Here is a 14,848-nt window from a genome sequence, read left to right as displayed (position 1 = left end):
AACACAGGGCACCATTAGAGCTGACAACAGGGATAGACAAATCTAGCATTTACTGATTTTTAACTGGTTCTTCAAAAAACAAACAAAACACATCCACACCTTTTGCACAACCAGCAAGGGGACTTTGGAAATTTAGCAGCATTCATCTCTTTTTTCTCTTCCCTCTCCCTACACAATTTTAAAATGCATGTGAGGGAAAGCCTATTGACAGTTGGCTCTGATCTCATAAACTAGACTTCAATAGTACTGTCATGTTACACTGCTGCTTGCAAATCAGAAACGATTTCCAACATTTAAAACATAAAACTAAAAAGACAGCTTCCTAACCAAAAAATTGCTTGTCATTAGCAGGTGGCAAGCCCAAGCCCCAGAAATACAAACCTGGGAGCCGTCGTTGCTGGGACAGTAGTAGTGGTAGTTGAGGGACGAGATGATGACGTATCATGCACTGGTGAGGCGATATTCACAACTCTGGTGACTGCTTTTTCTGTTCTGGTACAGCTTAACTGAGAGGAATTTTTCCCTCCGCGTGCAGAGGTTGCTGCTTTTAAAAGGTTTTCTGCAGATAAAGACACTCTTTCCAATGACTTTTCATCTGTAGGCATTGACAAATCTTCACTGCAGGACTCACTTTTGTCATCATCTATGACAACTATATTTTTTGGCATCTCCTTAAACTGATACACAAGCCTCTGTCCCTCAACTTTTGCAAGGATTCCTCTTTGATAGTAATACCTGCAAAAAAAGTACAATTAAGTAGTAACCAACATAGTGACAGCTTTTAAAGAAAACCTCGTTCTACACTAACAAGAAAATCTGAAGTAACCACAGTAAAACCTACAGTGTGAGAAGGTATGGAAACAAGCTGGCAGAGCATACTGGCAAAGTATCTGAAAGATCTAGCTGAAAATATCTGGCCTTGTAAATACATACTCCAGGAATTAAATTTCAGGTTAACTGGTAACACAAAAAGCAACAGGAACTGCAAGACTCTGATGCTTTTTACACAGCTAAGTCAGCAAAAGGACAAAGCTTTTTAAGCTTTCAAAACTGTTATATTTCTATAGGCAAAATAAAGAATCATAGTTAAAATTACAGTAGATAAGGATATAAGAGGTTTTACCTCAGAGCTCTTCCCATAGTCTCATAGTTCATGTCAGGTTTGTTTTTGTGTTTTCCCCATAGCTTGGAGACAGCTTTCGAGTCCACAAGTTTAAAGATCCCCTTCTCTCGCTGAGTCCATTTAATATACCGAGGACAAGTATTTTTGTCCTGGAGAAGGTCCAGAAGAAACTCCCATAAGTACGTTGTATTTCCTATAACCAGAAAGCATTTACATATTAGAAATCCACGTTCAAAGACAACAGAAAGTTCTCCATATATAGGTAACTCTGAATGACCCGAGTTGCAAGTAAATGTTACACAAAGGATGGTATGTAATGTAACCTGCACATATTAATTTGTTCTATTATGTTTAGTAAAGCTTCCATAAATATTTACATTCTGAAAAGAGCTAATCCAAGTGATCTGCTATATAGCACAGGAGGCTGTTCAATCCAGCACCCATTCTCAGTTCTTGGAAGGATGTGTGGGAGGGTGTTCCAAATCACTACAACAACATACATCTGTTCAGCAGAGGCAAGGACAAGAGCTCAGGATTTTCTTCTCATATTTACATGGGGAATGGAAATGCCAGTGCATTTTATGACACACCAGAGGATATAAGCCCATCATTTTAAAAGGCATACAACCTTCAACAACAAACCATCTCAACTATGGTTAAGTTTGTAACACAACCTCCTGTCCAGGATCTGGGGTGCCCACACCGACTGGTGACAGCCCTGTGTTCTGACCCTTCCCAAACACATGTTGCAGAGTGACCAAAGTCCTTCTAACTGCAAAGCCAGCTCAATTTCTTGCTACAAGTATTTATATGAAAAAATCCCACATATCTTTCTGTAATTAGGAGGATACAGAATAGAGTCAGTCTACAGAAGAAAATATTGAGGCACTTCTCAGGTATTCAAGAGGTGTAGCATTTCCACTGGAGAAGCCCCAAAATGGGGCTTATGACAGTGACTGTCAGGATAACATAAAACATAACATGGGGGTTTGTCTGCATCTAGGAAAAGGGGAAGAGAAGCAGAAGAAAAAAAGCAGATCACATTCCAATTTGTACAGCTGGAGAAGGGTCCTCAAGTTATCTGAGAAGAGAGAACTAAGACAGAGCTACAGGAATAATAACCTCAGAGCATTAATCCAAATCCTTCACTTGATCAGGCTTCCAGGGGGTGAAATGAGCCAAATGAAACTATTAATTTTTTTTTTTGGCAAAAAAAGTTTATTAATTATTGAGATTTAGAGGCCTAGCATAGCGCTTTGTTATGCCATGCTGAAGGCAATTAAAATATATTAAGGCACACTGAAGACCACTGTTGCAAACTCCAAGAAGTTAGCTATCTTTCAAAAATCTCAAAGGGTAAAAAAATGTGTAGTTTCCATCTTCTGGAATACTACCTCATCGACAGAGAATAAATGTACTTTACCACATGGTCCAATAAACAGCAAGTACTGACTCAGTAAGTACCAAAATCCAGCTTCCACTGGATTTCAGAGAGATCTATATGAGGACCTATATGAGGAAAGAGTCAGCATGAGAACTCAGAAATCCTGAAATCATCCTAGATTTTAGGGAATTAATCACTTTTTTTCTTCCTTAGCTCCTGAGAAACGGAATTTCTCTGCAACAGATTCTTTGCAAAAATATAAGTGGGCTTCAGTATTAGGAAGTAAACAGAAAGAAATCACCCCTGAAAACACCTAATTTTTCTGCAGGAACAGTGCTGCTGGCTCAGCAGTTTTCTTCTTTGCCCTCATACCCTATATTGACCTAAATAACAATTTTTTTCCACAGAAGGAGTATGCAATACCTACACTACTCAGAAGCCATCTACTACTGCCAGTAAGACCCAGGGATACTTGTGGTGGGTCACTGTGTTTGCTATAGCTGCTATGCATTTAACACAAAAAGCTTATTACAGAAATGTTTAACACAATCTGGAACCATTTTTAAACCCTTTCTCCTTAGAACCAGACTTTCCTAATATAACACTATGAATCCAAGCTTACAGACTCCCAAGGAAGAGAAAGACATGGCTGGAAAATGTACTATCTGAACAAGTTTACATTCATGCCACTCTTCAGCATCTTTAAGCCCAGCCTGGTAGACAAACATGTCCCAGCACCTTGCTAGGAAGACAGGAGCTTTATTTAATAGCACAAAGCTCATCTCCACCCCTGAAAGGTCTCACGCTAACCAGTACTGTAAGTGGCCACTAAGCCAGACATTATTATTACCTATCTTAACTTCAACACAGAGTAAATTTTGCACAATGAAAGAAATTTTTGTGGCTGGCTGATTATCACAGCTGCCAGCTGCTTAAGAATGTTGGCCATCATCTCAAAATAGAATGATTAATGGCCAGAGAGTATGTGAATGATACAAGGCATTGTGTGTATCAATGAACTGTCACACTGCTACCAGCATCTATGTGGAGAGGCTCAAAGCCAGTTTTGCTCCCTCCAACTGCCTACACTTCAAAAAAAGTATTTATGCAAATGAAAAACAAAATATGGAAAGAGAAACCATGACTGAACTGCCAATCCACTATGTGAGGACAAAAAATACTATCTCACTTAAGAAAAAATATTAAGAAATCTCCAGTTCCTCCTGTGTAACAAACCGAAGGGCATGATTAAATCAGATTTACAGCTGCTTCACCAGAAAGTGTCAGGAAGGCACAAAGGAAGGAGTACCTACATGGACAACAAGCAATCGATCCCCTTTCCCAATGTGCACAACAAACAGCTGTCCTCCTCCTCCTCCATGACTTAACTCTGCTGATGGTACTGAGCTCTAGGAAAAATTCCTGGTTTTTCAAAAACACACTGCACGTAAAATAGCCTATATTTGCAAGTCATTTTTTAAAAATAAGTAACAAAATAAATCCAGCAACAAAATATTTTGCAGGACATCAAGTTTGCATATATAAAGCAAAAAAACGTATTTTATGCCAGTTGTAGTGTAAAATATGGAATGAGATACCTTGTGAGAATAGCAGACATAAGTAAATCATAATGAAGGTCCACAGAATAAAACAAAAACCACCAACAAAAACCACCACCACCAAAGCAGTACCATCTCCAACTTCATAAACCAAATAGAGTGAAATCACCAGTACAGACAAAAACGAGATGAGACAGAAATACAGGCATACAGGCCTCCTTTCTCAAAGTTATTTGTGCAGCAAACTAGGAACTGGGACACTTTACGAGTACTGTTCAGATAATGGAAAGCTGTAATACTGACATCAGAATCAGAGAGCAAGCTAAGAAGGCCTTAACAATACTAAAAAAAAAGATAATTAAACAAGATGTACTTTTAAGTACAGCAGATGCAAAATCTGTGATCTTCATTGAGGTCCACTGCTACAGCCAAATCTGCAGACAGCAGCAGTGGCCACTGCAGGGAAGTTTAATTACTGTTTGTGGTGGCCTTCATGAGCTAACCTGCACAACATCAGTCCCATTCTTCCTTGCCCTACTGACAAATGTGACAACTCAGGAGCTGTACCCAGATAAGGAATTACATAAACAGCTGAGATCACGCTTTTAAACAAATCCCGAAAGAACAGCGGAGCTGACCACCGCACACTCTTTCAGCCACACTGCCATTGCAAGTCACTAAACCTTGCTTCTCCTAGCTACAGCAACATCTCCTAACAGCTCTCAGTGCAGTTAACTGGGGAAAAGAACCAAATCTTTCACCTATAACCAGGGGAAGAGCTGATACACTGCACACCAACTGAAAGGTAACCTGTGAGCAAATGCCCCAGTCTGTCTCCCTGGTGGCTGATTAGCAGGGGCTTGGGAAGGGCCCACTGTTGATCAGAAAAAACATTAGGGAAGTATGACTCTCCTGCAGAAAATCCTCACTCAACCAGTAAAGAAACACATCATCCTTTTGTTTTTCCCCTTCAGCCAAACTGACTCTATTAGTCAGGCAACATATTACCACTGAAGTTAAGTGATTCAACTCAGAAAACATATTTTGAACCATCACCATTACAAATGGCCATAAGCCACTTCTACGTGGGAACAAGCCTTTCAGCAGTAGCTGAACAAACTACCTGTCTAGCAGTTAAGTTAACATACAACACAAAAGACAGCACGAGTCAATAAACACAAAACAAAGCAAATGAAAAATCAGGAAGCCTATTAACTGCAGAGCCTATTTACAGGGCACTTCTAGAGCAGTTCCACATATCCTTGTGGTAGATTTTGTACACACAAATTTGAAGACATCGAATAAAATTAAAACTTTAATGAAGTCAGAAAAAACTCATCCAAACTTCTAAAGATCTTTATATTTCCTGTGACAGTAATACAATACACATACACTGCATCATTTTAAAGACTCAATAAATGGGAAAACATACCTTTGCCTTCTCTAGGTTTCTTCTTTATACCTAGATCTGGAGACCCATCAGATACAGTTGATTGCTGGGTCTTTGGTTTACGGCCAGCTGCACATAAAACACGGGGGGGGGGAAAAGTATTAATCATATGAAGAATAAAAGTATTTTATAGTTTGTCTTTGCTGAAAGCAGTAGGTCATGCATTTTTTTCTCCCTACCATTTCCTTGCCACAGGTATGGATAAATTTAAGTTCTTAGATTACTACTACTGTACATCCAGTTAAAGTCATCACTTGGCTGCTTATTTCATAGGCAGATTTAACTCAATTTCAGACAAGTTAATGGCAGGTGAGGTAAGCACCAAATGTATGGAGCAAGGTTTCAGTTTCTCTGCATTCTTTCAGTCCAGTGTCTGTTTTACTCTGAAATGTATTAATTCTGCTTTCTTTCTGGCATTCTAGTAGGGGTGTTGATCAAAGTATCAGTTCACCTAAGGAATTTTACTACCGACATTGTAAACGTTTGTTCCCACCTTGCACCTGGCGGTTGAAAGCGACAGATAAAAGCTTCTGCTCTGCAGGCAAGCGGTGCCACACGAGACTCGGGTGTGGCAGAGCCTTGAGACGGCTGCCGAGGGGACCCGCAGTCTCAGTGATGCAGGACGGGGGCTGCCCTGCCCTGGGTCGCTGCGGGCTGGCAGGGCTCCCACGCCTGCCCCTGCCAGGAGGCTCAGAGCTGCCCACCTCCCTGTGCCAGGAAATCCTCTCCCAGCAAGACCTGTGGCTTCTTCATCCTTTCACACTTCACTGACCTTTTTACTCAAGGTAAACATGCCCAAGCAGGGGAGAGGATCATACCCCGCAGCAGCAGGCTGTAAACACCCCATGCTTCTGCCTTCAGTTAGAGGCAAGCAGCAACAATTAACTCTGCTACCTCAGGCACAAGAGCATCAATTTTTGCTGATGAGCAATGTTGTTCATTAAACACTGAATTTCAAAAGGCATTAATTATGAAGACCAAAGTTATGGCTCTGTAACTATGGCTGAGGGACCTTACACACTTAAGAGCAGGGATCTGGACTCTGTAATAGGAAAAAATTATTTACAAAGTAACCTTCATAAAATTTCAGAACTTCCTGAGCACAGCCCTGTAACACAATCTGCCCAGTATGACCATTCAAACAGATACTCTAATATCATGAAATAGTTAAATCCAGTGTATGATTACAGCCGTGGAAAAGCTTTAACCATAGTTTTCTTGTTTGTGCAATCTACAGTAGTTAAAATTATCTGTTATATGTGATTTTATTAAACCTGAAACTCAGATCTTAGATTTGTATCACTTTGTCACGACACTGCATTTTTTCCCCCTCTAAATTACAAGTACATATTCCATCTTAGCATGTCTGGAAACTCTAATAAAACAATATTCCTATAGTTAGATGAGTTGTATTGATACCTACAAGAAAACTGCTAGATAAGAGAGAAACCTCTCCAGATGCTACCCGAACGCTTAGGACTGAAACACTGTGCTGAATGGCTTCTCCTCCGAGAAAATTAATCAGACAAATAAGATACTTGTCTCACAAGAAGATCTTGTACTGATTTTGTAAAACAAAACCATAAATTGGTAAGTCAGTATTTACCCTGACGTTTCATTGGAAGAACCCCGAGTCTACCCACTCTACAAATACATCCATATTTCAAACACCAATGGTTACCCACACAAGCCCTCTTTGAATCCTTCTCTACCATTCCTCCATTTCCAAAACAGTGCTTAAAACATACAACAACAGAGACGTAATTTCCCTTTATGGCTTGGAAAAGCCCATTCTCTTGCTACTTTTTTTCATTTTTGTTGTCACTGACTCATTTTCTAAGAACTCACAGTTCAGACTCCAATCAGACTCATTACATGAGCAGACAAATCAGATCATCTAACCTATCTCCACAAGTACCAATTACACCTTTTGCAGTAGTGCACATCAGAAATAAATTCTGAGATTGCTCCTGCAAAGAGCCATACGCACCTTTTTTCTTTTTCATTGGTTCATGGATATCAGGGGAAGTTGGAACAGGAGATGCATCCATTGGTTCAGATTCCTCCGTTGACACCTCCACCACAGTTTCTGTGATCACATCAGGTCTCATGGCTGCATGGATAAATTCTGGGGTTGACACACAAGGAGGGACAAAAAATTCCACTATGAGGGAAGGTTAAAAAAAAAAAAAAAAAAAAAAGTATCTGATGAAGTTTCTACCTGATTATTTTAACACATGCATCTTACATGAAATTACTTTAAACAAAGCATATGCAATAGTATAGCAAGATTCTGCTCCAACAACCTGTCACCTAGAAAATCAATCCAATTCCCAAAAACATCCATGCTTGCCTGTATCATTAGGCATAAGACAAGTTATCACATCAATATTCCTTAGAACTAAACTCAACGTTAAATGAGAAAGAAATTAGAGCTTAATCTTTTATCCTTATCTCCATTTCTTATTTCATTGCTTTTGGGTTTCAGTTTGACCATTATTTCATCCAACATATATAAATAACTTGCTGTTCCTTCTGAAGTTACAAGTAATCAAGTTCTGGGTTTTTTTAAACTGGTAACAGTTTGCAACACGGTGCATTCAGATAAACAGGTAAAAATACTTTTAGCTTAAAATAACTCTTTATTTTAGCAATTTAAAATGTCGAATTCACATAACCACAGAATGGTTGAGGTTAGATGTGACCTCCGGAGGGCACCTGGTCCAACGCTCTGCTCAAGCAGGGCCACCCAGAACCAGTTGCCCAGGACTGTGTCCAGACAGCTTTTGAGTACCTCCGAAGATGGGAGACTCCACAGCCTCTCTGGGCAATCTGTGCCTGTTCTCAGTCACCTGCACAGTGAAAAAGTGTTCCTGATGTTCTGATGGAAAAATTCATTTTAAATGCATAGCTACTCAAGGATCTCTACCCAACAACCTCTCTCGGGTATGAAGTATGCTTTTTACAGGGTAGAGAAATCACATAAAAACTCCAACAGATCAATAGTTTTGAAATAAGTTAGCAAATGTTTTAAACAGCATACAGTCTCCACAGAAGCAGGTTTCTCAATTTGCTCATTTTACTAATTAGTGGAAGGAGAAATGGCTCACGGAGCAGAAACTGTGGCTGACATACCAGGACTCCTGGCATCTCTCAGGCAGGTAGGAGACTCCATATGAAGCAAGGCCTCTGCAGCTTCAATTGTCTTATCCGTGCAGTGTACATTACTTCCATGAACCGATGCTTCCACTGTAGAAGGATAAAAAAATAAATGAGATTACTTATACAAGTCCACGTGTATCACTGTACGATTGCACTACTCACTCTTAAACACAAAAACTCCCAAATTGCTAAGTGTCTTCGCACCTTTTACACCTTCCTGTCAACAGAAATGTTTAGGGAAGACACGAAGAAAGCAGAACCAACACTGCCACTTCTTAGATTAGATTTCTGGTTCAAAACCAAGCTCCTCATTTCTATGAGGAAGTTCAAAAGCTTACAGAAGCAGACTTCTGAGATTTGTCTTCTGCCTTCAAGTTAACCAGAATGTTATGAGGATGGTTACAAACTAACACAGCAGAGCAGGGAAGTAGTACTATCTCCAACTATTATCCCATTAAAATCTGAAGGTGACCTCTCTTCAGGTTCTCAGTCTATTTGGAGATATATATAGATATAGATATATATATATATACACACACACACAAAAATACAAAATTAGTCTGCAAAACAGATATATCCAGTTTTCTTTTCTGACATTAAAAATACCTGTGAGTTGGGTTTAGCAGGCTTAGTTGTTAAAAAACAAAACATAAACAGTATGCAGGGTTGTGGTGTTTTTTAAGCAATAACTGAGGGGAAGAAGGAAAAAATATCTTTTTTCAAGTTCTGAAAGTTTATGAAAACTAGGTAATTAATCAAAAATAAAGTAACTTCAGGAGAGCACATTTAAGTTTGATACAGCGAAGATCGCAGCAACCTGAACGCAGCAGCAACCCCAACCACCCCACCATCCCCCCCTTATCAATTGAAATTACATCGTATTCCTCACCCTTGCAAAGGTTTTTAAAAGCAGGGACTGCAGAAACACCTGTTGCCCATCATCGGCACTCTGGGGAAGGTACGCCGGCTCCCTCCAGCTCTTCCCATTTATGGCCATCTGCTCGGAGCCGACCGCTCCAGCCAGGCAGCCGGCAGCCCAGGCAATCTATCTTTAGCATAAGCAGGGTCACCTCTCTCCAGCGTCAGAGAGCTAAAGAGGATTCGGTAATAATTCTCTGCAAGAACTTCAAGGCACTTATCCTGCTGCCGAGAATGTCTAAAAAACCTGAGTTTGGTTAGCGAAAAGCAGGGAAAATATAGCTAGCGTTGCTTCCGACTGAAGGAAACGCTAAGTACAGATTCATGTGGGCACACACCGGGAAAAATCCTTCCAGCATACTGCAGTTTATGTAAATGCAAGGATTAAAAACTTGAAAAAAACCACTAGCCAGCAGACTACACATATAAACCAGAAGCTGGAAGGGAACAAAGTCTGGAAGAGGCACAAATGCAAAATTCTGGGCAACCGAAACGTCTCGCAGAACCAACCCAGCTGCCCACCCACTGGTTGGCTGCTGGGATTCCCACTGCAGCCCTCTCCTGGGATGCTATTTAGGGGGCTTTATCTTTTGGAATAGTAGATGCCTGATAAAACCGACATTCCACCACCAGGCTGGGAACACAAAAAACCTATCTAAGAGCACAGGAAAAATCACACTGAAGGAAAGGCTCTCTATCGCACACTCTGCTCCTTGGGTATTCAGTGGCAATAGGGAAGAGTTTTGTGTGGTGAGCCCTCTCCCCAGCTGCAGGTCCTGGATAGAGCTGCTGTTTCTCTCTCAACATCTGCACTGAAACTAAGTTACCCTGCAGGAAATCTTCTACCTAAACATTTTTCATTCTAAAAAGAAGCTTCAGTTGCACAGAAATTGATGATTAAGTTTTCCCTCACCTACAGGATAAAACTTTCCACTGATCATCAGAATACAGCAATGATATTCAGCTACTCATTATAAATGTATCAATTCTACACAAATACAGAAATTGCAAAGTCCAAATCAGCATTTAACATGTTATTATTCTGAAGTATGAAAAAAGATTGAAAGTCAGTCAAGCAAAGCTTTTCCACCTACCCCTCTGCCTCCCCCACAGCAGAGCTGTACAATCTTCATTCCTGTTTCTGCTGGTTACCATTTCTGGGACAACTAGTTAGCTTGTTTCTGTGCAGACATCGGGTTCACTATATCAAGGACTTCTGTAAAGAAACTCAGTTGCCAAATTTCAACTGTAAGAGTACTGAACTAGCTTATTGAATTCACCTACTTCTAAATGCTCAGAAGTATACAAAATTTTCCTACTTTTGTATCCAAAGTATGTCCTATAAGGAACAGTTTAGATGCAGCAGAACAAGTAAGAGGTGCTTAGCACAGAGCAGGAACAAGGCAAAAAAGATAGCTGAAAGCCATCTTTGTGCTTTTCCAGTATCCTGGCATTCTGCTGAGGGGCTAGAGCGAGGGAAAGGAGACCCACCAGCCCTCCAGCACAACACTAAGGCTGCAATACTGTAATACCGGTCCATCCAACCTCTGCCTGAAGTAACCCTTCCATTTCCAATAAAAATAGAACTAGCTACTCTCAAAAGCCTCTTGACATTTGAAAATACAAACTTCACAAATGTTTTTACAACGTGAGTTACTTAAGACTCCACTAAAACTGCCACCTAAAAACATCAAGCAAAAAATAGTAACACTTCTGGCTTTGGCTGGAACACCACACATGCCGTCTGTCTATCATGACAGTTAACAAACTAACCAACATTGCCAAAAAGTCATCTATTAAAATACTTACTAAAATGAGTGCTATTACCAAGTTTGAAGTCTTCTCAGTTAGCTACTGAGCCAGTCCATGGTTTTAGCCTCCAAAGTGTTTGTTTACCCAGTGAGCATGAGTTTTCTGCTGTGCTCAGGCAACATTATTGAGCCAACACATTTGGAAGAGAAAGTGGAAATTTGTATCTCAACGCAAAATTTACATTAAACGTCTTTTTGTCATGCTACAAAACATCTAATAGAAGACAGCAAGTCTGAGTGCTCAGCCAGGAGGCAATATACTGATGAAAAATACAGCTAGAAAAGATATCCCAAAAGATGAAGTGGGGGAACAGGTTGTCACAGAGAAGGGATGGAGCAAGGAAAAACCAGGCGGCTGTTCTTTGGGATGACTAGATCAAGTGTCATTAACCAAACTACACTTACATCACAACACCTGGTAGCACTTCTCACAATAAAGATGGGGAGGGAAGCAAATCAAAGGGATTCCGCAATTAAAAAAAAAAAGCCACCTTCAATGAAAAGCCATCACCACAGAAAATCACTGGCAGTTATCTACTACGCAGAACTTTTCAGCATCGTATAGCTTGTGTCATACAAACATATATTATCACAGCAACCTTAACTTCTCTCGGTACATCTAAGGTTGTGATGCACAAGCCCAGCATCACTGTGGGCAGAAACATTTCTAACCAAAGAATGACATGTATGACTTGTTTCTTTAAAAATGCCTGATTCACAAATTCTCTATTATATTTATACTATCAACCAGGGTACCACTGTGCACATACACAGGACACCCAAAGCTAAAATCAAGTATTACTTGAGTAAATAAGACTTAACTCTGTTACCTTATATACTTATTTTGGGAAGAATATCGCTTGCCCAAATGAAACAAGTCATTTACATGTATGGAAATAAATTTTCCAGACTTTGGTGACTGAGTAACATGAGAATTGCTGTTTACCAATCTAGAACACTTCAGAGCTAACACTACCATTTATCCTTCATTCTTTTAAGTCAAATCTCATCTTACTGCTTTTATGAAGAAATCTGATTCCTTGGCACTTTATTTCAAAATATAAACCTTTATTTCAATTCAAAAACTTTCTGGTCTGTTTTCAGACAAAATAAAAAATCCCCTTAAAAAAGAAAATAATTTCCATTTTTAAAATGTAAACAGTTAACTAGGCTAGTTGACGTCTATCTTCACTGTTGACCTAATGTCTTCTAGCTCCACTTTCTAAACAAGCAGAATGTACAGTAGATTATTCAAGGCTCTCAACAGCTGTTACAAAATACCAAACTTGATAATTAAGTCTGACAGGGCTGTACTTTAGCTTTACAGAAGAGAATACTGGCAGCATACCCACTTCATAACAATGCCCCCAGTTTTAACATAAAACAAGAGTAACAAAATGAATTAAAGCAAGTGATCAGAGAAAAAAATGTACTGAAGTTTTCAAAAAGGTACTTTTTGAAACTGCACTAAGCTCCCCCCTTTTTATCTGAAGACCTATCAGTGTCTGCATTTACAAGGTCAACACTTAACTGTAGCACCTGATTTACAATAGCTTATCCTTTAATACTATCAGGCAACCAGAGCAATACTTTAATGAAGAATTCACAATTCCAAGCATGGAACTCAGTCAAGAGTGACTACATATACGCTAACAGACCTCATTAAAGTTTAGTGGTGTTCACATGCTTGTTTTATCTCAGCATTTAAAAGACCACAGTAAGCAGCAGTGGAAGGTAGTAACAGTGCTTAAGTCACATTTTAATTAAAAACAATTGAATTGCCTGTATAGGTAATACCCAGAAATCTTTCTGCATGCCACACTTGACTGGAAAAGAAAGCATTTTCAGTTTACTGCCTGTTTTATGGCAGACATTTGTACAAAAACAATTCCAAGAACAGTTTCTGGGTTTTTTTCAGTATTTCCCTAAGCCTGGCTCTGTTTGCTCAAAGGACTTTCAGCTGCACACAATTTAAGGATGATGCATAACCCACTGCATACCTGCGATCCATAATGGAGACAAGTGCAATCATCTCAAAACACTTGTTTCCCTGTGAGCCATATGTTAACAGCCCAATATTGAGAGAAATATTAGCCACAAAGCCAAAACATACCTTTGTAAAGTCATTTAGCACTTGCTCTTACAACCAGCAATTAAGATAAGCTTAAGCAGTAACAATTTTGGTCCAGCTTTCTCCCTACCGTTATCAGACACTCCAAAGTTTTTTGTCAACACCGAGGCCAGCAGCCACAGGAAAAGGCAAGGCATAATTAATATAATCCCTTAGGATAAAGGATTCCTCTCTTAAATCCATGTGATACCATCTATGTACATAAATAAGTAAACCGATATGGTATCCTGATAGTATGACGATGGGAATACTAGACGTGCGTAGGTATCTGTATCCCTCACTGCAATGCAAATATCAAAAAAAGAGAATTAAGCTGGCTGGTCTAAGGACATCAGAAACAGCAATACAAAGGTCATTTGTTATTTATCTAAGGGTTGGCTCACAAGCAGTTTAGGTACAGTGACTTAAGAAGCTGTTGACACAACGATCAGCTACTTAAACGTTCTCTGTTCACTGATAATCAGAAGTAAAAAACAACTAACTGAAATCTACAGTAGCGAGCCCCTGCCAAAATGGGAGATGTGTTCTATTCGCAAAGCGAAGCCATCTTCTCCATCGTACACAGGGGAGCACCTAAACACTTATGACATGCTCTGCTTCTGTTCTGCAGCAGAACAGTTCTTCACTGCTTTGTTGTGGGGGGTTTTGTGTGCATCTCTGGGGCTCATCTCCCCTCAAAAAAGAAAACCCTGAGTGTTTTTCCACATTAAACAAAATAAACCGTTATGATGATCAGGCAGCTTGCACCCCTTTTTTAAAAGGGTATCTTAATATGTGGGTAAATAACAGAACATTTACCTTTAGCACATGTTCACGCTCATACAAACCTACTGCCATGTCGACGCAAAACCAGCATACTCTTGGTTTGCACCCAGGCTCTAATTGCCCAACTCATTACCTATACCGCTATACGGCTGCATAGCGTTTCCACTTTAAAAAGCTGAGCTCCACGTTGAAAAGTGAAAAATAAAAGCACAGCGGGTACAGCTTCTGTGGAGAACAGGAGCTTTGACATCACATTTGTGTTTCTGAGCAGTGTGACCTCGCTCATGTCTTCTCCGGGGCTGTACTGCACTTAAAAATAAAACCCGGGATCACCGGCGCAGCCTGCTGTCACAAGCGCCAGACTTATCGGAACCGGCAGGGGCCAAACCGGGACAGCGTGCTGGGTAAGCAGCCCTTGTCCCGGCAGCGGCCGGGGGCTGGGCTAGGGCTTCGGGACCCGACGGTGTGGAGGTGCGCGGCACCCGCAAGGGCCGGCGGCAGCGAACGGCGCTCCCGCGGCCTCGCATCTCCTCCCGCCGCTCCGC

General features: G+C 40.3%; 1 protein-coding gene across 3 annotated transcripts in view; it reads right to left on the bottom strand.

Moving 5' to 3' along the window:
* ELF2 (E74 like ETS transcription factor 2) overlaps positions 1 to 14,848 on the bottom strand; it is a 29,987-nt gene that overhangs the window by 1,761 nt on the left and 13,378 nt on the right. Inside the window, exons 1-6 of one of the 3 annotated variants that reach the window (XM_026847522.1) lie at positions 9,568 to 9,706; positions 8,652 to 8,765; positions 7,507 to 7,680; positions 5,499 to 5,585; positions 1,124 to 1,316; positions 382 to 735 (exon numbers count right to left, since the gene is read on the bottom strand). In XM_026847522.1, coding sequence (XP_026703323.1) covers positions 382 to 735; positions 1,124 to 1,316; positions 5,499 to 5,585; positions 7,507 to 7,680; positions 8,652 to 8,691 — 848 coding nt within the window. In that variant the 5' untranslated portion in view covers positions 8,692 to 8,765; positions 9,568 to 9,706. Of the gene's footprint in view, positions 1 to 381; positions 736 to 1,123; positions 1,317 to 5,498; positions 5,586 to 7,506; positions 7,681 to 8,651; positions 8,766 to 9,567; positions 9,707 to 14,848 lie in introns of those variants that run through there. The other 2 variants (XM_026847520.1, XM_026847521.1) reach the window with 2 other exon arrangements.

Source organism: Athene cunicularia (assembly GCF_003259725.1).
Source record: "Athene cunicularia isolate RWA chromosome 4 unlocalized genomic scaffold, athCun1 chr4_part2, whole genome shotgun sequence".
Taxonomy (NCBI): domain Eukaryota; kingdom Metazoa; phylum Chordata; class Aves; order Strigiformes; family Strigidae; genus Athene; species Athene cunicularia.
Note: the sequence above shows the minus strand (reverse complement) of the source record. Positions and strands in the feature narration are given on the sequence as shown.